The following is a 23,758-nucleotide window of genomic DNA, read 5'->3' as shown; positions in this document are numbered from 1 at the left end:
TGGCTTGGAAAGAAAGGCAGCAACTACGACACAAAGAAGTTTCTTATGAGCTTGTGTGATGAAGTAGGAGCCTGTTTGGTCAGTCATTGGCTTAACCTACTTTATTTTAATGAATTATCCATGAAGTGGGATTCACAGAGGTGCCATGTCAACATAGTCTGAGATCATCACCTAAATCATCGGACAAGTTTGAAATTAGTTCCAAGTGGCAGTACTTTGTGTGGAGTCTAACAAAACCTATATATAAGCACCAGCCAAATAAATTATCATCTTCTCCCCTGCAGAGGTGTACTAGGTGCCTGATGCCATGAGCTGTGCCAGCATGGCATGCCACCAAGCTGTATGTGAACCAATCACAAGGAAAATTATAAACTGGGATTTTTTTTTTTAATTCAGAGAAATATTGAATTGTGTGAACTGTGACATGCACAGCTCAAATGATCTACTGAAGGACTATATTAATTTTTTTCTCAATAGAAAAGTTTCATAGTCTGTTGAAGGGTGGATTTTTTTCCCATAAAAATTCATTATATAGAACTATTTTCTGTGAAATATTAATTAACAGATTGTAAATATAAAAATTCAGGCTGTTATTGAGGCTCACATAACATAATTATGGCATTGAGAACTGCTCTGAAAATTTAAAAGGTTTGACCCATGATGCTTTCAACCAAGTCCAAAGCTCTGAAACAGTTTAATTTCCTAGCAGTTTTGTAACATTCCTTGTAGCAATGAGATTTGCCTGACAAGACCCTTTGCCTGGAATATACTTTTGATGTCTGAGACAAGCCTGACATTTCCACTTCCTATTTAATTTTTAAGTAACTACTGCTTTAAAGTTTCCTGCCCCAAGTAAACCAAATCTCTTCATTTTTTACTTTCATTTTCCACTTCTGCTTTTCTTTGCCAGTAATATCACTTGTAGCTGAGTCGCAGTGGCACAACAGGCTTTCTAACCTTACAGTTTCCACATTTTCTGTAGAACTGATCCAGAAGAACTCAGAAGAACTTCGTCTTCTGAGTCTGAATAAAATAAACTTCAAGGCTATGCATTAAAATCTAAAAATAGTGCCATGTCTCTTCTCCTGCAGGTACAGCGAACCCCTGATTTCAGTGCTGGAGATGAGAAAGCATCTCACACAGTTTCTGGACGAAGAAAAAAAATCATTTACATCAGAAGGTGATCTCTGATTCTGGCAGAGCTCTATCTTGAATAAATTTATAGTAAATATACTTGACTAGTGCTATGACATACTTTTTTACAAAAGTAAATCTATTTTAATTATGTAACTTGACAGGTCCCTCTCCTATGCAATGGCAAGAGTACCTTTGAGAGTGGGATTTGTTTCTTCTAATAAGGATTGAGAATATGAACATGCTGCTTGTTCATGTAGCAGCTCACAAAACACTACCCTTCTGTAGGGAGTGGGATGTGCACCTACAGCCACCTCAGATGTTCATTTGACCATTGTGTGTGTTATGACTTAAACCTAGGCCACCATTCATACCTTCCAAGAGTCTGGATCTTATACCTAATCCCACAGCTTTCCACCCCAGCACTCATCTCCATCGTGGCAGATTACAAGGCAGAGTGTACCTCAACCACCACTGCTTTTTTTAATTTTAGTCATAATAAATTCTTTTCTATTGAAGATTTTTTTAAGTGAAAACCCTAACGTATAGTGTTAAGAAGTAACACCAAAGAGAATTCTACAAGCAGATCATGGTGTTCAACCAAAATTAATTGTTGACTGAGTCTGATTCTTCACATTGGGGGAAATTTCAATTAAAAGAAAAATCCAATAAACAATTTTTTTCTCCTCAGTTCCTCTGACAAGATCAACTATACTTCAGCAAGAAGAGATTAAAAAAGAAAAAAATCCCCATTAAAATACAGGTTAATTGAAATGTTCCTTTTTTTTTTTCCTCCAGTGTGTTAATTGGACACTTCAACATCTCTGTGACCCTGAAGAGGAGAGAACATTCAGCCTTGCTGCTGTGTTTTTCCAATTGCACTAACAGGCCTTTTTGCCCAGCAGCAATCCAGGCAGAGCCAGCTGGTTTGGTGCAATCTGGAAGCTTGTTGTAATAAGAGGCAGAACAAAAAACACAAGGAAGAGCCTGGCAGCTGCATAAAACTCCCTCCCAGCTCTGTTCTCCACAGAAGTTCAGCAGCCTCAGCAATCAGCATGACCAGCCAGTCTCAGGGAATCCAGCAGCTTTTGCAGGCAGAAAAACGTGCCAAGGACAAACTGGAGGAAGCCAAAAAAAGTAAGTAGCTGGCCTGGTTTTACTGTACTTCTCAAGTGCAAGCTCTTCAGAATTACAGTAGATCACAGAAAAACATTATTTCATCTGTATCCATGCATTAACGCTGTGCCTTGACTGCAACCAGGCATTTAACCAGACCTGAACATTCAGAGTTTGCTTAAAATTCTCTGTTTGTGTGTGTATGCACATGTGCCTTATTATGTTAAAAAGGTTTTCTTTTTTATATTTGTCCTGTCAGCCAGATTTATTCTTGTTTTATCTAAATGCCAATAATGTCATTACTGCCTTCCCTAGCTATTTAAACTAGAATTCTACATGCTTGTGGCTTCCAGCTCTGGAGGACCAGACTCCAAACACTATTTTTCTCCATAAGTCCTATTAAAATGTTCCTCTTTATTTGCAAAATCTAGTAACTTGTCTCCTAATCTCAGCTGGACTTCAAAAAATTATATGAAAACAAAAGAGAGACTTCAGCACCATGATAGTAATCAGTAAAATCACAAGCACTCTCAGTACTGTACTGGATCATTCATAGAAGTTTTATTACATGGTGCAAGTAATTATTCTCCTGAGTGTAAGCACCAACCACTTGAGTCACTGACCTGCATTAGCACTGAAACACTGATACTGTTTCAGGGAGTTACCCTGCTTTGGAAACCAGCAGCAGGAAACAAGACTATGCTGCAGAACTCAACTAAAATGCATGACGATGTCATGTGGAGCAAGAGTGTGATAAAGGAATATATTTTGTTTTCCAGGGAGAAATGGAAGCCAAACAGAAATAATTTCTGTAGTTTCCGTATCCCTTCTACACATGAATCAGAATTGCTGTGTGTTCATTAACTGTTAGTGTGACATCTCAATTTGTACAGCAGCACACAAAAAAACCATGTAGAAAGGCAAGTCCCCTTCCCTGAGCACCCAACCACTGCCTGTGCCTTGCAGAAGCAAGAGAGAAAAAAAAATTCTCTCATCTTCATAAAACAGAACTCTCCCAAATGCAAGCCTGAAAGCAAAGGATAACGAAGAAATTATTTAATCCTTACATAGTCAAAACAGGTGCGCTGGGAGGGGTGTGTTTTCCCTTCTTATGTAAGGCAGAGGAAACACACTGTACCCTAAAGCAAGAAAGCATATGACCTGGAAAGACACAGCTCCAGTGGAGGGAGGGGGAGTTTGGCCTGAACACAGACTGCCTTTAACTATGATAGCTTGAAGTTGATTACCCCTTACTTTTGGTTTGAGGTTTTTTTGTTGCTTTAATTTCATTTGGTTTTGTTTTTAAAACTGGATGAGTCAGTTTAGCTTTTTCTAAAACAGACAGTTAAAAAAGAGCCTTCAAACCTTAAGGAACTTCAAAAATGAAAATTATCATTATAACATAAAAGTAATGACTGAAGATGAATGTCTTGCAGAATACAGACACAGTTGCAGGTGCATTTACTCTACTCTGTAAAAGACACACTCCCTTGTTATCATCTCAGCCTTACTTGGAGTGCTTGTGATAATCACAGGGTTTCTTACAGATAAAGTATCTTCAAGATCCCTCTGAGTCAGAAACTTCAATTAAACCACTACCTACGCTTACCTCAACACTAATACAGTGGTAGGAGTTAATAACCAGCTACAGAAAAATAGCTATTTAAAATTTTTCTATCAGTAAAAATGTTTAGAGTGAAAATAATTCATCAGTATGACTTTCTTCTCTATTCCTTTTAAGGCCATACTTTTCTTGCATTTACAAAAATTATTAAGAAAAATAAAAGATTCAATAAACAAATTTAAATGTAAGAAAACAGATCAATAACTGTGAGGGAGGAACAGGCTGCCCAGAGAGCCTGTGGAGTCTCCAATCTCAGAGACGTTAAAAACCTGCTAGATATGGTCCTGGTCAAGCTGCCCTTTCTCCAAGCAGGGCTTTGGAGCATACCCTGTAGATTCCTTCCAGCCTCAGCAGCTCCATATGATCCCATGAAAAACTTCAGGAATTTCCAAAAGATTTTATTCCTGGTATAGCAGATCAAGGGCAAACAGTTTCAATAAATCCACCCTGCATTTTGTGCCAAACCAAGCATTATAGCTAAACTAGCAGAATAATTATACCTAGACAATCATTGCATTCAACATTACAAGAGGTTTGCAGTGAAGCTACAAAATAAAATTAAAAAGTCCTATGTTGTCATAATTTCAGTATTTTCATAACAATGTCACTACACCACCTTAGATACCTAACAATACCACCATAATTTAAATCCTATGGGACAAGGACAAAAGGGATTCTTTTAGAGGCAAATCTGGCTATGCCAAACTGGAATTACTTCAACAGTCTCTTCCTTGGAGTGATTCTGCAGTTAGATCAGATTGCAGAGTTTGTCTCTAAGAATAAAAGCTAAGATGAAAGGAAGTATATGAAATGCAACTGATATATCCAGCACAAGTGGTTAACCTGGGCACAGAGTTCGGTGAAACAAGGCAAGGACGTGCTGCTTCACCCCAGAAATTGCCAACCCAGATCCACCCTGTACCAGTTCAGATCAGCAGCTTCTGCTCAGGGCCTGGGCTCAGCAGGTCTGCGCTGCAAGTGAAAGCAATGAACCCGTCCAGGCAGTGCCAATGCAGTCCTGTCCCTGCTAAACTGTACCTGTGACCTCCTCTGTCACCACAAACAGGCACTGCACAACACCCCTGTACCAATGAGTCTGGCTGTCCTGTTTACACTGGAATGTCAGAAGAACGAATGGCAGGTTGCTCATGGGACACAACCAGGAAAAGGCATTTTCAAGGAAATGTGAATAGCAAAACTACCCTTCAGTGTTTACAGTTGATACATAACCAGATCAAAATGCAGTGTGAACACACGTAATGTTGTATATAAACAGATAATATGCCTGGTGTTTGCTGACATATGTGCAGTTGTTTGTAATTCAAACCCCACTTGAAATAACTGAAAAAACAGTAAATAAAATTATATTGATAAACATGAAACAAAGCAAAAATAAAGCTAAAGCTCCTCAATACATGCTTTTTCATACTTCTAGCTCAATACCCTTTATCCTGGCTTGCAATATCTTTACTGTATCATCAGCCCATATCCCTTATACCTGACAAATTACTAATAGTTGAATTAATTAGTTAGTAAATGCACACATGCAAGACTGCAACTATTAAATTGATTAAACACAAACCAATCCAGTCTGCACTTCTTTGGCCTTTAGAATGCGGCTCTGCTTTATCTATCATTTTTACTTAAAGCATAATTTGGATCCCAGAAATAACTGAGCATTGTCAGAGCCAAGACATCAATTCCCAAAAATCCTTTTGGTTAAAACAAGGGAAACAAATGTGTCATGAAGACTGGGTTTAGCAACATTTGTTTTCCTATAGATTTTTATGGCTTGGCTTGAATTTCTCGTGCCTAATAAAATGAAAACTGAGATGAAAGATTTCAGGAAATCAGATTAAAACCAAATGTTAATCAAAATAAGATATAATAAGCAGAACTATATCCATGGCACTCTCTTGGATAATATCCAAGACCTATTTTATCTACTGAAAAAAACCCTATATATACTGATCAGCTGCTTCTATTGTATTTTATTAAAAGTACAAAAGAGTCTTCACAAAAGGAGCATCCCCAAATCCCAATTTGCAGACAATTTAGCACTCTTGAAGACAACTGAAGCTGTTCTATTTTAAGAAAATATGATTAATTTTTCGCAACTTCTTCAAATGATTTGATTTCTATGCAGAAATTCAGCTAGAAGCCTAGATGATATGTTTGAAAACAAAAAAGCCAATTTTAGCATTGCAGTTTTTGGAAAGTAAGATAACTTAGTGTTTTGAACAAATTAGAATGCAACATTTTTGCCTCCTACTGTCTTTTTCTTGCAAGATCTAAAAAACCCCAATAATCTAAAATACACCAGTTCTTTTGGATCTAACCAGAGCCAGGTATTTCATTACCATCACAGAAACACCTAGAAAGAAGAGCACAGCCTTTCTCCATGCTGATAATACCTTCCCACGTTAGGTGAGAAAATCTAACACAGGGCTGGCTTTTACAGCAAGGTGAGATTTGGCCAATTTTACATGATGCCTAAAAATTTATAGGCTATCAGCTACCATAATCATGGACAAGAGTGTACAAGGAAACCAAGCTAGCACAGCTGCTTTGCTGCTCCCTGTCTTCAAGGATGGAAGGAGGTACAGAAGGACAGTAGCAAACCGAAGGGGCAGGGCCCCCACGGCACACCCTTTGCGGCAAAATCTCTTCAAACTTGGAGCTTTATGTACCTCACCTGTATGATCATAGAGGTTGGTTTGTCCATCTTCCTGTATTTCTTGTCCTCTTTTTGCATGATCTTGGCTGAATTTCAATGCTTTGCCACCCTTCAGTGGGTAAGGGTTGATTTCAGCTTGGCTGTGCTCTGCACAGGACCCAACGCAGCAGATCAGTAAGGCTTTGAAAAGGCAGTCCCATACTGCACAACTAAGGTAGCAGACAAGTGGTTAACAACAGACTGATTAATTAATTTTGGTTTGTCTCTAGTGGAACAGCAGGTTAAGCTCTAGTTTCTGCTTAACTTAATCAGGTGCAGCATATGCACTGTCGCATATGTTGGCAGTTGCCGATTCTGTCCACAACGTTGTTGAACTAGCAGTAATTTACTCACAGCTTTTCCACTTAATTAAATAGGAAGCAGCAGGTTCCTGCTGTGCCAATCCTAAAGGCATCATGGTAAAATGAAATGGCTGTTGCTCCACAGTGACACCCTATGTATTGTGCTTACTCCAGTGCACTGTCAAGAGCAGACATGTAGGTGTATATATATACTTTGGTTCACTACCTACATTGTCAGAGGCAAGTGAACTGCTGTTTTACAGTAAATCTCTTTCCATTTTGTGCATTTTAAAAGGATATATTTATCTATCTGGTGGCCAAATATGCAACATATTTACTACAGATGGCCCCCCAGATGGAATTTGAAATTAAAATCCCACTGATTTTGAAATAATTTAATTTGATATAGAGATCCAGTTCCTCAGCTGGTGAAATTGGCAGAGCTTCATCATAGTCACTTCCCCCCGAATGCCAGCTCCAGAGAATCACCCTCCGGCTCCACTGCTAGAGGAAAACTCTACAAAAGGCTGATCAGCTCCAAATTTGGAGAGGAGAATAAGGGAAACTTCAAAATATAGACCTAAACCTGGTTCCAAATTTTGTTGTCCAGACTGATGTCAGGCTCTTACACAAATCTGTCTGTTCACCCAACACTTCACACAGTGAGTGGCAGAAGATGGTGGAATCAGCCTTTATCCAACACATACAAATTCTGGGAAAATACCCACTAAGTTTTAAACTGTCTCTCTCCCCTTCATGCATAGGCACAGTGGCTCAACGGCAGAAGGACTCTGAGAAATGTCATTTACTACACAAGAGAGCCCTGCACTCATGAACTGAGAGTCAATAAAGCTATCTAGTTCCTCAGTAGTTTGCTCCTTCCTGTAAAAAGCCTGTATACAGCCACACACCCAAGGGTCCACAATAAGCATGGCCACAAAAGCAAACAGTCCAGGAATCAAGACTTGAAAAGGTAATTCACATTTCAGGTATCTCTCCACTTCTACTCACCCATCTGCAGGTGATGACTCTGGAAGAAGCCATCAACTGGGCAAGTAGTTTCCTGCTGGATCAGGCATTTTACCCAGGCTTTTGCTGAGTCTCAAATGTATTAAAACCAACAGCCTTCCTCTCGAGCTTCCTCATTGTGCCATGCTCAGTGGAAGCAGGTTGCTATATGCCACACCTGATAAGGTTTTAGAAGCCCAGCTCAGGTGTAACCAATTCAGTTTAATAGCCTAGAGAAAACAAATCAGAAATATTCATGGTCTTCTTCCTAGCCTAGGTGGAGAACATTCCTTAGGACTTCAGAAAAGGTACCTTTCACCTTCTATGCTTGAATTGGTTACAATAAGTAAATTAACTGATGTCTCACACATGAAATCAAGTTGCCTAGAATGCCCCTTTCATCCTTGTGATATCCTAATTTAAGCAACTAAGCAGTTTTTCAGACATCAAAGATATTTCTCCTGTTAAGAAAAGGGAGCAAGCTTATTCCCCCCCACTCCTAAAATTGTAGCCATACAGAAAGAGACTCCAAAAATCAGCATCAGCACAGGTGTTTCAAGTATAACATATCAACATTCAATGCAAGAGGTTTACAGTCCCATCAGTCAGAAAATGACTTTTTCCTCACAAAGTAGTGTAGCGGAGTCCATGCAACTTTACCAATTTCATACAAAACAGGCAGACAGAGAAGTCCATAGGGGCTTTTATGACATTTTCACCAGCCCCTTCATGTAAAACCTTAAACATCACATTCCCATCAAACCTTTTATCCTTTCCATAACATACTTGCTAGACCCAGGAACTACCTTATACCCAGTCCTGCAATGACTTATGTGCACTTGATTTGACAAATCCATAGTGTTTTACCTAAAACAAAGTAACTATTCTCAGCAAACAAAATTAAGTATGTAAACACACCTGGTCAGGAGGAAGGCTCTTGTTTCCACTACACCCTAAAATGTCACCTTAAAGATCACCTTCTTCTTTAAAATGAAAAGGAAAAAAAAAGTTTTTTTGAATCGCTTTCATATTTTCTGTGCACTGGTAGAGGATACCATTGACCTCCTCTTAATCACTCACCTCTGCATTGGACAAAGGTTAGGTAGGAAAAAGGTGGGGGAAGAAAAGGACAAAGCCTGAAGGTTGCAACTCAGATTGGTAATGGTTAAGACGTATCTTGCAGCATTCTGGAAATTTGCCAGCTCCAAGCAGAATCCAGTTGGTGTGGGATGAAGGGATGCTGGCAACCAATCGATACAGCAAATCTTACAGAATAACGTCTTTTCCCATCAGTGACAACTAAAATCTGTTATCTGGCTGCTACTATTGCTGATAAAGAAAAGATAGATATTTATTTAAACACCAAGCTGTGATTAAAAAAAATGCATTTGTGTTACGAGAAAATGTGTGGTTGCAAAAAGACTTCTGTTGTTAGCAAACCCACAAACTTTTCATTTGATGTGTGCTTCTGCACTGGAAGTTGGTCTCAGAAGATGGGTCCTTGCATGACTGGCTGTCAATCAAAAAGTACTCTACATAAATCACTTCGGCTGTTCTGACCACTCTTGTGTAAATAAAGCTGATGGACAAAGTTTTCAGCAAAGTCAACATTTTATTATGCCATCTAAAATCCCCTGTTTTAGAGAAATTCATCTTTTGGGATGCAGTGATAGCATGAAATAAATCGGTTTCTTCCCCCACTAGGAAAGGGGAAAAGGCTGAAGCAGGCCAAGGAAGAAGCCACAGCCGAGATAGACCACTACAGGTTACAGAGGGAGAAGGAATTTAGGAGCAAGCAAACAAATGTAAGTAAGAAACATGCAAATGTCCTCTTGTAGTGTCAATCTGCTCAATGGTAAACCAAATTGCTTCCAACAATATTACACAGATACTTCTGCAAATCAATGTGATCATACTTATTAAACACAGAGATATCACCCTATGGTGTGCATATGCCTAATTTTTACTTTTTCACAGGCTTTGAATGCATATGTAGAAGAAATTATGGACTCATCACTAAAATTGTCCAGATTCCATATTTGGTTCATGCTTGTACTTTGAAGACATATCTTCCTTAAGGAAAAATACCTTAGGGTGCTCTTTCTATAACTGCAGACAGACCTCATTCCTGTCCTGAAACTGGAGGTTTCAGTAAGGTGGATGTCAGTAAAAGCAAAGGTTTAAAATGTTTCTTTCTATTTCTGTTCCACTTCAGCTGTCTGATACAAGACCGCATCTTTTATCAACTCAAATCACCAAAATTTTAGAGTTTTTCCACTATGTTTCTATAGTAGAAGTGGTCTGGCTGATATTTTGATATCTGAATTAAAGCCATTTAATACATTTATGGCACCTTGCATTTTTGTCTAGTATTTTCATGAAAGTTCACAAACCATTCTCTTTTTACCTGGTGACCTTCCTCTTATGTATTTGCTCTTGTTTTTTCCCCCAGCTTCTACTGTGCAAAGGCAGGGAAAGTACTTGTGGAAACAAGTAGTTTGGCTTTTTTTGCCAACAAAAAAAGCCAAAGAGGTCGAATAAAAACTGCTTTACAAACCTGTCATAAACCATTTTCCAGCAGGGATCACAAGCCTTAGGAACATATATAGACACAAAGTCTCTAACATACACTGCCAGCACACACTGTCACACAAGCAGGCCAGGTAGAACCATCTCATATGTACAATTTCAGATGTTTACTGACACTGAAATAAAGTAAAAACACCTCTAAAATTTGTTCACCTTTTCAGTCGAGCCAGACTTCTTGTTTTAGGTCTTAAATAGCAAAAGAGTACAGATGCTTTGCTGTGAACTCAATTTTTTCATCACAAACAAAATTAAAGCTGCAGGGAAAGGCCACTATTTGTCGACTGAACATTTCACAGAAGCAGGACAGAAGACATATTGCTCCTCGAATGACAGCATGTTGTACAAGATCACAGTCCTCCTTCACGTTCCCTGACCCCATTATGTCGAACATTTATCTACCCAGACAAATGTCATCATTATTAACCTGTGTCTGGAAGGCACTCAGGAGATTCAACAAAGCCAGTGCAGGGGGAGATCTGATGCCCAGTTCAGTTTACTTGCTTGGGTATTTGGACACAGGTATTTTTAATTCTTTGTCACAGTCTCATTTAATGCTATTCCTTCTCTTACTTTGCGTTGCTCATATCCAAACTGGGGTAAGTTTCCTCATACTGTGAGATGTTCCACATCCATCCAGAATTAAAAACAGCAACAGAAAATAACAAGTAACTTGAGGTTAGAATGACAATATGGATGACACTTTCTCAAAACATGCAAAATTTTTAGCCTGTATCTCAAACCAAGTTTGCTGGTGTTCATGGTGTTTGTACTCAGGGTCTGAGATCAGTGAATTCTGGAGATGTGCAGCCTAGTTCTGAATTTTGTGGCTTCCAAGTCAATGTAATATTTTAGCAACTTTGGAATGACGCTGGCATAAAACCTCCATAGGCAAAATAAGGGACAGACCCTCAAGGTCAGCAGGAATCATAAACTAAGCAGAGCATTGTCTGCATTCTGAAAAGAAAAGGGTCTCCATATTCAGAAGCAGAAAAAAAAGGGGGGAAACACATAGAAGAGTAAGAATTTACTATCTCAAGTTACAATGTTAGCATGAGCTAAGAAGAGCCTCTGCAGACCTGTTCTCTCAAAATTATAATACTTTTCTTGAGGTTTTTCAAAAGTATTTAGTAGCTGGATAACATGCAACCATCTGGGATCTCTACAAAGTTATTTTTCCCAGTGGAAAAAATCAGCTTCATAAATCTGGCCTAAGCTGTACAGCCTTTCCCATATGTGACCCTTGCAACTTGTCTAAAAGCTAAAATAAAATGTCAGCTAAAAATAGTTACTACAGAAAACTATAATCTTTTCCCAGTACTTACTATAATGTCTACAACTTACATTTCTTCCAAACTGAAGTATTTTACATGTGAGTTACAGACCAATGTCTTACTACACTGTCAGGTACTGATAAATGGAACTGCGAGGGTGAGCTGAGCAAAAGATCTTAACTCAGTTGCTTTCCTTCTTTTAAGCACTAGGTTGGGCTGAAACCACATGGAAAATAAAGCTCATGACCTTGTTTCTGGTCATCCTCTAGGAATCCCACTAATGTATCACAGGTTAGCTTCACCTGCTAGTAAACCCCGGAGAACCATGGCAGGAACAAGAATATGTTACTTATTCCCTTCTTATTCTGCCAGCACGCAGAAAAGTCTCCTGCTTTCCCCCATGGAATTCTTTAGGTGAAAAACAATTTCTCTGCTGGTATCTGAAGGACTTTTCCATAAGGGAAAAATTCAAGGGATGTTGGGGCAGTGGGGGAGGAGGGAGCAAAGTCACAGATTTGGAACGTGTACATCTGTTTATAACATAACCTTGCTAAAATGTTCAGTGAGTCTAGAGTCAATTAAATTCTAAGCGAATGTCCTGATATTAACTGTGCCAGAAGCTGTCTGGTATTTCGCCAGATAAGAAAATGTAACATTAAAAGACCTTGTCTGAGGCCTGTTGAGGGTTATACATCACTAACTGCTGAAGACATTTCAAGTACTCTGAAACTGTAATTATGCATTGTCAGGAAGGCTTTCCCATGTTTTCCTCCCTAGCTGTGCTCATGTGCATTCTCAGTGAGGCCAATGAAGCACACGGGTGATAGAACTCAGTTGACTAGTCATTAAAATAGAAAACAAATTAAAAAGAGCGATATAAAAGACAAAACATTACGATGTTGTTCCCACACTGAGCTGGGAAACTTTCATTACATGGGGAGATTCCCATTGCTTGTGAGCATATGAAAGAGTTGCCTTTAATCCTGTTTTTGTGCATACAGTTCAGCCTAGATCATACCCTTACTGTTAGGAAGCACTGTGATGTGTTTGTGTTATGCTTATGCTAGATGATGAAAAATAGTACAGTAAACAGTCATATATTACCTTTTATTTTGCTCAGAAGCCTTCTGCTTTTCAGGTAACAGGCTCCCAAGGTAACCTCTCAGCTAAAATAGAAGAGCAAACAACAGAAACCATCCGAAACCTCACGAGCAGCTACCATAAGAACATGGAGAGCATGATGAAAAAGCTCTTGAGCACAATATGTGACATCAGCCCCGAAATTCACCCAAACTTCAGACATGCAGTTTAAGATGTGCTATGTTCATAAAAAGTGGCCTTCTTTCTTGATAAGCATAAATACTTCCTCATGTATTGTTTCTGCATGTGTGAGAAAAAAAAAAGCCAAAAGCACACAATTCACACGGGCTTTTGATGTGACAGGAATTCTACAGGGTTTTGCAAGCATTTGTTGTAATATTGTTTCCTGTTGGTAGCTAAGCCCCTGTCATTTAGACTGGGGCAGGTCGACAACAGTAGAATAAATGATTATTTGACACCACCAGCTTTTCAGTGGGAGTCTTTATTCCTTTTCCTTTATAAAATGTTCTGTACTGGGATGTTGTGTTTCATAAAGTCTGTTTATCCCAATCTTTACTGTACTTCAAGTCACATGAAATAGAATATCACAAAAACTTAAAAAAGAGCATTTCTGTTTTCCTTATGACACGTGGAGTGATCAGGTTATGGACCATAGAGGAACCCTTTAGATTTTGGTCAGAAAGGGTCAAAACATTTTCAATCTTTCTATGCTAATTTAAAGCAAAATACAGTTGACTTGTACAAAATTTTGCTAAAAGCCATACTCAAAATATTGTCCTGTTGCCTAACTACACCACAAATTTTATATAGCTTTGTTAAGTGTGAAAAATGAGGTATAATCATTATTTATGAAACTGCTTTGGAGCAACGGGCAGACTAGCACATCCATCATTATACAGTTACCCTGAAAGTACAGAAATCCATGGGCTCAAACTCTACACAAGTTATGCTAAATGGTACCTGAATCCACAGGTTGTTTACAGAAATCACATCAGTTATTCTGTTATTCTAAGTCACCTTGAGTAATACTTCTCTCTGCAATGGCACAGGTTTTCCCTGGAATAAATTCTATTGAAGTTACAAAAATATAATATGATCTGTGCTTTCAAAGTGAAGCCCATTCAGTCTGATGGGAGGCACTGATGAAGTGGGGATCTGACACACACCTGGTACCATGAGCCCCTTTAATGCCTCGTCTCCACTACAAAATTATACTGAACTAGAAAAAAAGCTTGAGAAATTGCAGCAACTGGCAAACAATAGCCATGATTTTCAGTCCACATAGACACAGAGAAATCATTTCAATTTCACAGCAGCTAGTCATAGGCAATCTCCTGTTCCAGCGAGGTTTACACAGCTGACATGCTGTCATGTGTAAAATGACTGTAAAGCTGTAGTCAACCTAATGTCAACAAACATGACTCCTCAAGGCTGTGCCTGGATGCTACATAATCCCCAAACCCTGATTGTTACAGTCTCCTGTGCTTGATTATATTCTCTGGGGACCCAAGGATGCCGAGGAGTAGGAAAGAGACTAGAAATCCTATTGACATCAGCTGGAAGGCTCATTTATTTAAGGGCACTTTGAATCAAGCTGTGATAGCCTTTGATTTGCTGAGGGGATGAAGGAACTCAAGTCCCAGGCTATGTGCAGGACCTAATGCAGGCACCCTCCTGCATAGCTTGGGGCACTCAGGGTTGCCTCATTGCCCAGGTAGTTGCCTCATTGACAGGTCATGGCTGCAGTCCCAGTGCGGAGCTCAGCTGTGAGATGCATTCTCTGTGAACCTAAGCATTCACCAAAGTGGACACTGACACCTGACAGGATCTCACTGCAGTGCTCAGGACTGCTTCACTTTCCCTCTGGGCTACCTCAGCACCCTTTTCTCTAGCTATAACTCCTAAACCTACAGAAATGTTGCAGATTCAGCTGCAGAACTAAAGCAATGTGGGTTCCATCATCAGCTGCATGGGATAAAAACACACACCCCTGTACAGCAAGAGCAGAATTGCCACATCCTGGTGGGCAGCAAACTAGAGTGGCAGCTTTTCAGGAGGCAGCAACCCAGGTTACATGAAATAACGCTTTGTCTTCCTCATTTCTCTGCTTCTTTTTATGGTATTCCCCCTTTCCCACGTTCTTTCCAAAATCTGTCTTCTGCCACCAACTTCTTTTCTTGCAAAGCTTCTGTCCTCCTTTCCAGGCTCTCTCTACACGTCTGGTCCTAACGGCCACACACACATCTCTTATTTTAGTATCTTCTTTAAAATACACTATCCCATGAATACCCCTTCCTTGACAAAAACACAAGCACATGGTGGGGGACAGCAGAAGCCACTAGTAGCAAGGATGAGCACCGTCTGGAGGGGATTGTGCAGCTGTGCCACTTCCCATGCAGCGACACTGCACTGCAGTCACAGCCACGACCTGCCCATAGCCCTGCTATCACCTGTGTACCTGAGATACACATGGAGTCAAGTATTCAAGCCTTCTGAACATGATTATGTTCTCCAGCTGCGGCTGGCTCATGGTTATCTCTCATGAAGGAGGAGTGAATTTGATATTATTAGGTCTTAGATCTTGAGAGAGATAAATCTGAGAGCTTTAAGCGCTCTGCGCATTTCCTCTCTTCTGCATTCATTCCTTCTTCTGGACAGGGAATGGGTGGTCATACCACCACTTTTAGCTGTACAGAGGTAAAGGTCAAATTAGACTTCGTATAACTTGGCAAGATACTAGGTTTTTCAAATGAAGAGTGTAAAGTATCAGCTACATCCATGGAATATTGAGGTGCCAAGAAAACGCATGCTGAATTTACAAGTGCACAAAATACCTTGTATGTGACAGTCATATACTCATGATAACAACAAATAATCATTCCATACAAAAGAAAAAGAAGAAGCAGATTTAATTTCTAAATGTTTTTAAATGCATAAAAGAAAGGTAAAAATGTTCAGCAGTCACCTACCAGGGATGAATACAAATGCGCTGCCATCTTCCAGGAACATCCTTGGACTCCAGGGATCCTCCAGCCTTCGCAGTGTCCTGACACTCTATTACCTAATATGCCCCAATGCAGTTGCCAAATAAAATGGCAACCTATCATATATCAAAACACAAACAGATTTTGAGAAATAGAAAGCCACATATAGGTAGCACTCATGCCTGTATAAATCCTTCTCTCATAATCGCCCCTGAAATCGTGGTCTTGGCAAACACCTGGAGAGCTCCTGTAAAAGCTTCCATCTCTCCAGCCACGTTTTTCCCTTGGAAATGGTGGTTACCTGACCATGACACCACTTCAGACACGGGGATTTTCCCCATGTCATTGGGAGCCAACTCTGTAAGGAGTAACTAAATGTACATAATGACAGTGATTAGCGCTTTCAGTATTTCAATTAGTAGTTTCTAATTATGAATAAATAATCAAGCAATAAAATAAGTGAAGCTGTTCCCATCAAAATCAACTGCAAAACTCCCACAGTGTGAAATATTAGGGTTGAAACAACAAACTTGAGAAGTTTCCTAGATCAGTCTAATTCTTCACTGACTTAAAGAGGGGCTTAACAAGGCTTTTGCTGTTTGGAAATGAAGACCTGTATTATACAATAAATTCAAAATCCACTGATTAAAGTGTCTCAAACAACAACTGGTGGAAAAGTTCAAACCAGTGGAAAGTACAAGAACTGTTCTATACAACTCATGACATGGACTATGCTGAATTTCTCTGGCTGTTCTCCCTCAGTGTTCTCTTTTGAATTATAACATATGAGGATGTAGTGATGTGGTTCCCATTCGTGGGTGATGAGGGAAGATCTCTGAACTCATGCCAGTAGGGCAGAATATCTTTCAAGTCTAAATAAAGTAAAATAAAACAGACACAAAGAATTAATACTACGTTCTATGTAGAAGGCTCTCTACCAACTTTCCCATTAATTTCTGAAGAGTTTGGAAGCTGAGGTTTGGGAAATCAGAACCAGATGTTAATCTATTACATGGATTATGATATTAACTGAAATTTTTCCATATTAAAATATATTTGGAAGTTCATACAATCTGTAAAACATAAGTTGTTCTTGTAAATGATCATATGTAGGATATAAGTGTATGCATGAAATTTTTATGGAACAAAATATTTCAGTCCTTGAATTAAAAGGTTTTGTAGCTCCAGGACTGTGAGCAATGTCTCCCTGTAAGTTGGGACAGGATGACCTGCTGGTTTAGAGCTCAGGAGCCACCACAGGGCAGGTGAAAACAGACTGCTATGTCATACAATTACAGGAGATGTTTACCTGCAGATCCATGCTTTCACACATAGCCTTGCCCAGAAGCATCCTTAACTACAGACAAAGCAGGAAAGACGTCTGTGTATAAGGATACACTGAGCAGCCCTGCAACAAGGGGCTGTGTCAAACTTGGGGTACAAATCTTCATGTATGCAATGCATATACTTCAAAGCAATTTCCTCCAGTTCATCATAGAAATAGGGGGACTGCCTGTTACACAATACACAAGTGTCATATATTCCTGCCAGCTTCCCAGTGGCCTGTCCTTCACAGATTTGATTATCTCGCATTTTATGGCAGCATAAGGCACTTCATACCCCGAGTCTTCTCTGAGGAATGTTAACGCTTGTTAGAAGTACATGACCCAACCAGTATTACTACAAAACACTTGGAAAATGTTACATTGGAGTACTATTAATAGACTCTATTGCACTTACAGGACATGACTGCATGTGGAAAATCTGATGACTTGCAAGCTTATTAATTTACTGAGATTCCTCATTGCTTTTATGAAAGATATGCCACAACTGAATTACCTGACTCTGGGTGATTCCTGAAAGTCCCTCTTGCCCCAGATATCTGATTTATTTCCAGGTACATGAAACTCCAATATGCTAACAAATTTCCATATCACTTTTGGAAATACAGGATTTTTGAGTAAAGCTGTGCTCCAAAAACAAGCTTTGCATAAAATATGCCAGAAAAATGACCTCAAAACTTGTTATTAAGTAGACTTTGCTTTAAGAAACACAGTATTTATAATTCAATTCACTTGTAACAAACCAAATAGCATAAATATTAATATAAAACAGATCATCAATGTCAATATAACCTAATTCGTAAAACTTCCTCTATATATGTCATGTAAATATTTATTTTATAATTCTGTGGCATTGATTTATTGTAGAAAAGAGAAAGCTAAAAATAGATATATAACATAAATGTAATCTAACCATGTATATGTCACTTCAGAAAATAAATCTAGCATTTTCTGTCAGTCTTCTTTCCTTTCAGACTTACTTGTGGGAAATGAGCAAACCCATTGCTGGCAGCAGGATGACTCATACCTGTGTTTAAAATTAAGTAAAGGTGAAGTGTGGTGGCAGCTCAGAGTGTAGAAGTGAGACCTACCAACAAAGACAGGTGGCCAGGGCACGGCAGGTGCTCAGAATTTCTCCTGCCATGAATTCTGATCCACGTCTCCTCTCTGAGGGTCGCTGCTCTCCACCTCACACTGCCACCACTGCTCTACCAGCACAGGAACATACACCCTTGACTCTCCAAAAACCTGCTTTATCAATCTGGCTCCCCAAACATCAGGAGGATACATTTTATCTCATGGTTTCCCAGCTGTTAGCAGTAGTGAAGAACATTTAATAAATGAAATAATTGTGCTTTATAACAGATTAACACTTCTTAACAACATATCTACTAATATCAGTTTCAAGGGGAAAAAAAAAGGTATTGTTTCCTATTGACACTTAACTGCTCTGTCTGCATATGCTATGGGAAATGTTTCTTATGGCACTGGCTGCCAAACCCGTTCAGAGTATTTTCCCTAATGGCTTTTCCATTCAGCTCTGGAGTAAGCAAATTAACATTCAACACTTAGCTCTTTTTTTTTAACCATTTTTCTTCCATATCCTTTGGAGTCACCCATAAAGTGACATTGAAACAATAATTTACTCCAAGATGAAAAGTCTGCAGAATCTTCACACATTTCTTAAATACTCCAGTTCCTACTAACTTACACAGTTTTAACTTTTTGATACTTATATATATGAGTACAAATATGTCCCACATGTATCCTCTGTATTAAAGAAGTTAAAGTAATTTTCATTACTCAGTCAGTTTCTGGTTTTGACTATAATTATTTACCTTCCCTGGAAAAATAAGCAAGAACTACTTTCCTACTTGTTCATGTCAAATTCAAGCCTGAATGGTTCATCACTTTCCACTTAATCACTGCTAAAACCAGCCAATATTCACCATAAAGGATTTTAGACCTGACCTAGGAGAATGTTCTCCAAAGCAATTACAAGTTTCCTGGAAATATTCCTTCCAAACTTCTGGTTATGTAGAACTGTTGTGAGAAAAACACCTAAGACTTGATTGACAGCCGCTGGAAATCACTGTAAGTCAGATGACACCAATGCAGTAGCAATCAACTCAGTTTTGTGAAAATCTCTGAACTCTACATCTACCTCTGGCATTTACTGTGCTGTGCTCTTCCACAATGTCCCAGCATGCCTGCTGCTCTGCTGATGCTATTGTTTCTATCTGAAACCAGACTCGGCAAGAAAAAGCTCCTTGTGATGGGGGGAGTTCCTGGACTAACAAGGCACAAGAATAAAATTATGTGCATGGTCAGAGTTTGTGCTAGGTCTGTGTGCAGTCACTTTGCCACCCAAAATAGCCCACTGTCAATGACATAGGCCGCAGGACACACCAGAGAACTAAACAGAATTTCAAAGTGCGAGTGTTTCAGGAAAATTGGTACATTCTGAGAGAATTTTCCGTGAAAAGTTTTTCCATTGGCTCAAGCTTTAAATTGTGACGCTTCCTTATTTTCAATGAGACTAACTTTAATAAAGAGAACTCATTCTGAAGCACACTGCAATACCCTCTGGACTACAGTCTGCATGAACAGAACAGCCATGTTCAGTGAAACGAAGATTTGTTGCAGCTTTGATCTGTATAGAAATTCAGTAATTCCACAGTATAGCATGGTGTTTTAAAATGATTCACTTGTTTGAGATGTGACTCGTTCAAGCACTAAGACCAATATTTATACTCTTTGGTGGTTAAGAAAGATGCCATAATCAGAAGAAAATATGTTCTACACAGAAGCATGTGGACTTGTCAGCAAACACTGAATGCAGTCATATATACTAATATGTTATTAATTGCTTTGTGGATGGTAAAATAAAGTCCCTGATGTGCTTCAGAGTGAAAATATCTTTCCTCTCCTTGAAATGGTGAGCAAGCTTCTATCCTACATACAAACATGGATGCCAACGTTCCTCAAAATCTTGCACAGCTTTTAAATTAAACTTGAGATTCATTTTCTAATACCAGCTGGAAAAAGGTAAGATTAGATGTGTACTAGTTAAGGCAGCATGCAATTAAAATTCAAAGCATTAACAAAAATGGCACTATGCAGTTTACAGTTGAGTTGCAGACATAAAGTTTAATGAGCCTCTTTGTTTTCTCACCCCCTTGTGACTGGTTCCAACTCTTTTAACTGTTCTTTTGCCTTGTAAACTTCAGGTCCATGAGAGGTGAAGATCCGTTTGAAGGGGCATGTAACCTAACAAGCACTTCTGAGTTTGCATGTCAGTGCCTTGCTTCCACTCAGCTGCTCTTGTGAGACTGGAGCCTTGCAGAGTACTAACAGCACACGAGTACAGAAGTCAGCCCATAAACTGGCACTGAAGTACTCACAAATGTTTGTGTAGACAAAACATTAGTAGTACATGCACAAGCATTTGCTGACCTTATAGGCCACTACTTGAGCTCAGACTTCAGCATGTCTATGAAAGAGCTGGGAATTGACAGAGCAACCTGAACAGAGACCTGTGAACGAGAGGAAGCACGCTCAAACAACATGGGTTTGTCAGAGGTCCAGTTCTTGACTTTAAGCCTCAGGCTGATGCCCTAAGAAAATTGCTAAAAGTGCAAGATCCTGCTCCTCTGCACTGAAGTGGCTTTCACCAACCACTGGGGTGCCCTATATTTTTTGTGCACTTGTTCTAATACAAATGAGGCAGAGAAGGCCTATTTCCAAAGATCACACTGCTGATGTGACTGAAAGAGTTCTCTCTCCATAATTCTAGATACTGAATTCACCTCCCTTCCATAGGATTCTTGCTCAAATTAAACATATTTACCAAGGGAGACCAGATGTAGCAATTGGTTTGTTGGTTAGTCTTTTTCTCATAGCCATAACTTTCATTATGAAAAAAAAAAAAAAATAAAATAAGACCTCCCCAGATTTTCCTGGCTTTTTACTTTCATCAGACCAATGTTTTCTTTCTCATGAAATGTAACCTGCTTTTCTTTACTTCTAATGTGTATCCTAATTTATTCCCACCAGTACCTCCTTAATTTCTGCTTACCTTATGCATCCAGCTTCCATTATCCTCTAATTACTTTTTCAAATCAGTATCTTCAATGCTTTCTCCTTCTCTAGCAGGAATTCATCATAGACACACATCACATTGCTTTTTTTCTTCCTCCACACTTCTAATAATTCTGCCAAAAGAGCAGGACAACCATAAAACAAATTGTGTTAAGAGGTTACTGACTATCATATTACTCAACAGCATCTCAATAATTTCTTTGTTTTCTAATAGCCCTATTCTTCTGCTGCCATGTTGTGCTACAAACTCCTGAAGAGAGAAACCATCCTCCCCTCCAACCTCAGCTCCAAGTCCCACCCTCACTGCAGTCCTGGTCTGTGACTGTGGTACCTGGGAGTATCAAGTACAAATTATTATTATTAAACAACAGAGTTTATATAGGGTTTAATACAACAGAATAACTGAGGACAGTGATCCCTGCCTTGAGCTGGTCTGCAACTCTGCTGCACGTGTGGGCATTGATGAACTCACGCAGAGTATCACTCACTCCCTATGGCACATGTGAACCTGACTGTCCTGAAGTGCCATGCAACAATTCTTTTACAGACTGCTTACATTGACATATCTGTACCAAAATTCTTACAACTCGAAAAAAAATTTGCTAAAATCAGCTTAGACCGCAAAGTGGGACAGGCATTGGCCTTTTTTAAATTGAGAAGCAGTAGGTAGTTCTAGTCCATCCCTCTTACACTTGGTGGAAAGCACAAATATTCTGTATGTTTATCCCTAAGGTGGAATCAAAAAAGCAAATTATTAAAAAAAATCCCATTTGCATTGCTTTACTGAAATACTTTAATTTAACAGGTCTGACCTGGATTAAAAATGATGAACTTTCAAACTTTCTTTCTGTAAATACTGGCTATCCATTTGTAGCATAATTGGAGCCAGTTCTTAACTTGTAGCTGGCTCCCCACCACCCACCATTAACAGCTTGTGCAAAGCTGAACCTAATTGTACAAGGAGAGGAAGAAACCATCAAAGTTATTTCTTTACCAATCTATCATCTTTCATGCCCATCTCTAAGCATGCCACTGCACTGCTGGTAGGCAGCCTAATCTGTCAGATATATAAAGAAGGGAAGGGTCTACCGTTTTGCCATTACTGCTGGCTAATCTTATTAAAATAACAATATCTGTACAATAATTAGATGTCAGAAATAATGGGTACTGCTCTAGTTCTGCCCTCTTCTTTCTTTATTTGACTCCATATTTCAAGAGAAAGTGATACGGTGGCCTCTAGTTCTGACCTTTATCAAGTATTCCTGAGATCTGCAGCTCAGCTTTTCTAATCTTACTTTGACTCCCCTCCAGTGACCCCCCGTTCCCCATTACAGACTTCCCCAATTACCTCAATATTCACAGTATTCCCTAAAGCACCGCTACATGGAACACTATTATCTCTTATCTATTTTATCTATTAACCTTAGGAACACCAGCAAGCTATTATGGGCAATCACTGTGCTTACAGAACAAGGACAGAAAAGGGGCTGTGCTTTAAAAGTGTACATGGAAAATGTTTGCCATTTTGGATACATTTTGTGTTTTCTTCTAAAGGAAAAAGAACTAGATATTTTAGAAGCAAAGGCAATGTATCTCAATTAAGCCTCTTGGCTCTTTTGCATTCAGTGAAGTGCTCATATATTTTTTAAAGATGTTTCTACTTGCTTCCCACACATTTTCTACTGCTCACTCTTCAGAAAAAGCCCATCAAAAGGCAAGAGCCACCTGGGAATGGAGGTGTCCTGGATCTCTAAATCTTGCCCCGCACCCTGTTTTCCAGGTTTACTGCCAGGCTATTAGGTTGGTGACACCGTGCATCTGCCTGGGGATGGGAAACAAGCTCCTGAAGAGCAGACTGCCTCAGGAGAAATAGGCAGTTCAGGAGAGAAGGAGCAGTCAACAGAGGAGAGACAATAATAGCGTGAGACAGCTAGAGGAGAGATCTGCAGGAGCAAAGCTCATCCCTGTTCACATACCATCAGCAGAACCAGCAAATTATTTACCTGTTTTCCAGTCAAAAGGTTTGGAACTTTTGGAAATCTGAAATTTAGAAATATCATCCACAAAGACAGCTGAAATCAACTTTTCCCCACTCCCTGGTGGTCTGTTAGGTTTTTCTTTAAGTTGCGGATTTGGCCATGTGATCATATTGTGTATATATTCCTGATTATGAATAAAAGGGGGAAAAAATTGTCTGCTTCACAAACTCAAAACATAACATTTTGATCTGGTTTTGGTTGCTGCTGTTGTTTTTTTTAAGAAAAGGAAAACCCGCCATAATCTTCCTGTTTTCCAAAAAGCTCAGAATGCTTTTGAAAGCTATTCCTCAATCTGAGGGGAAGAGCAGGGGAAGAGGTGTACAAATGCTCTGAGCACAGGGGCAAGGAGAAAACCTTCAGACTCCACTGTACTTTTGGGGTGATATTTTGGAGGTACAGATCTATATGACAAAGTAGTCAAGGTGATTTA

At 39.3% G+C, this 23,758-nt stretch overlaps 1 protein-coding gene across 1 annotated transcript; it reads left to right on the top strand.

Annotated features, from left to right (window-relative positions):
- Positions 1-2,140: 2,140 nt before the first annotated feature.
- ATP6V1G3 (ATPase H+ transporting V1 subunit G3) lies at positions 2,141-13,321 on the top strand. Its single transcript, XM_008926842.2, has 3 exons — positions 2,141-2,271; positions 9,605-9,705; positions 12,899-13,321. The coding sequence occupies exons 1-3, from the start codon at positions 2,190-2,192 to the stop codon at positions 13,070-13,072; spliced, it is 357 nt and encodes a 118-aa protein (XP_008925090.1). The 5' UTR covers positions 2,141-2,189; the 3' UTR covers positions 13,073-13,321.
- The last annotated feature ends 10,437 nt before the right edge of the window (positions 13,322-23,758 follow it).

This window comes from Manacus vitellinus, unplaced genomic scaffold (genome assembly GCF_001715985.3).
Source record: "Manacus vitellinus isolate BGI_N305 unplaced genomic scaffold, ASM171598v3 scaffold_44_pilon, whole genome shotgun sequence".
In the NCBI taxonomy this organism is placed as follows: Eukaryota; Metazoa; Chordata; class Aves; order Passeriformes; family Pipridae; genus Manacus; species Manacus vitellinus.
This window is presented reverse-complemented; position numbering and strand designations above follow the sequence as displayed.

Coding starts and splice junctions, on each gene's coding strand:
- ATP6V1G3 (XM_008926842.2), top strand. CDS start 2,190: ATGACCAGCCAGTCTCAGGGAATCCAGCAGCTTTTGCAGGCAGAAAAA. Junction 2,272..9,604: donor ACTGGAGGAAGCCAAAAAAA/GTAAGTAGCTGG, acceptor TTCCCCCACTAG/GAAAGGGGAAAAGGCTGAAG. Junction 9,706..12,898: donor TTAGGAGCAAGCAAACAAAT/GTAAGTAAGAAA, acceptor TCTGCTTTTCAG/GTAACAGGCTCCCAAGGTAA.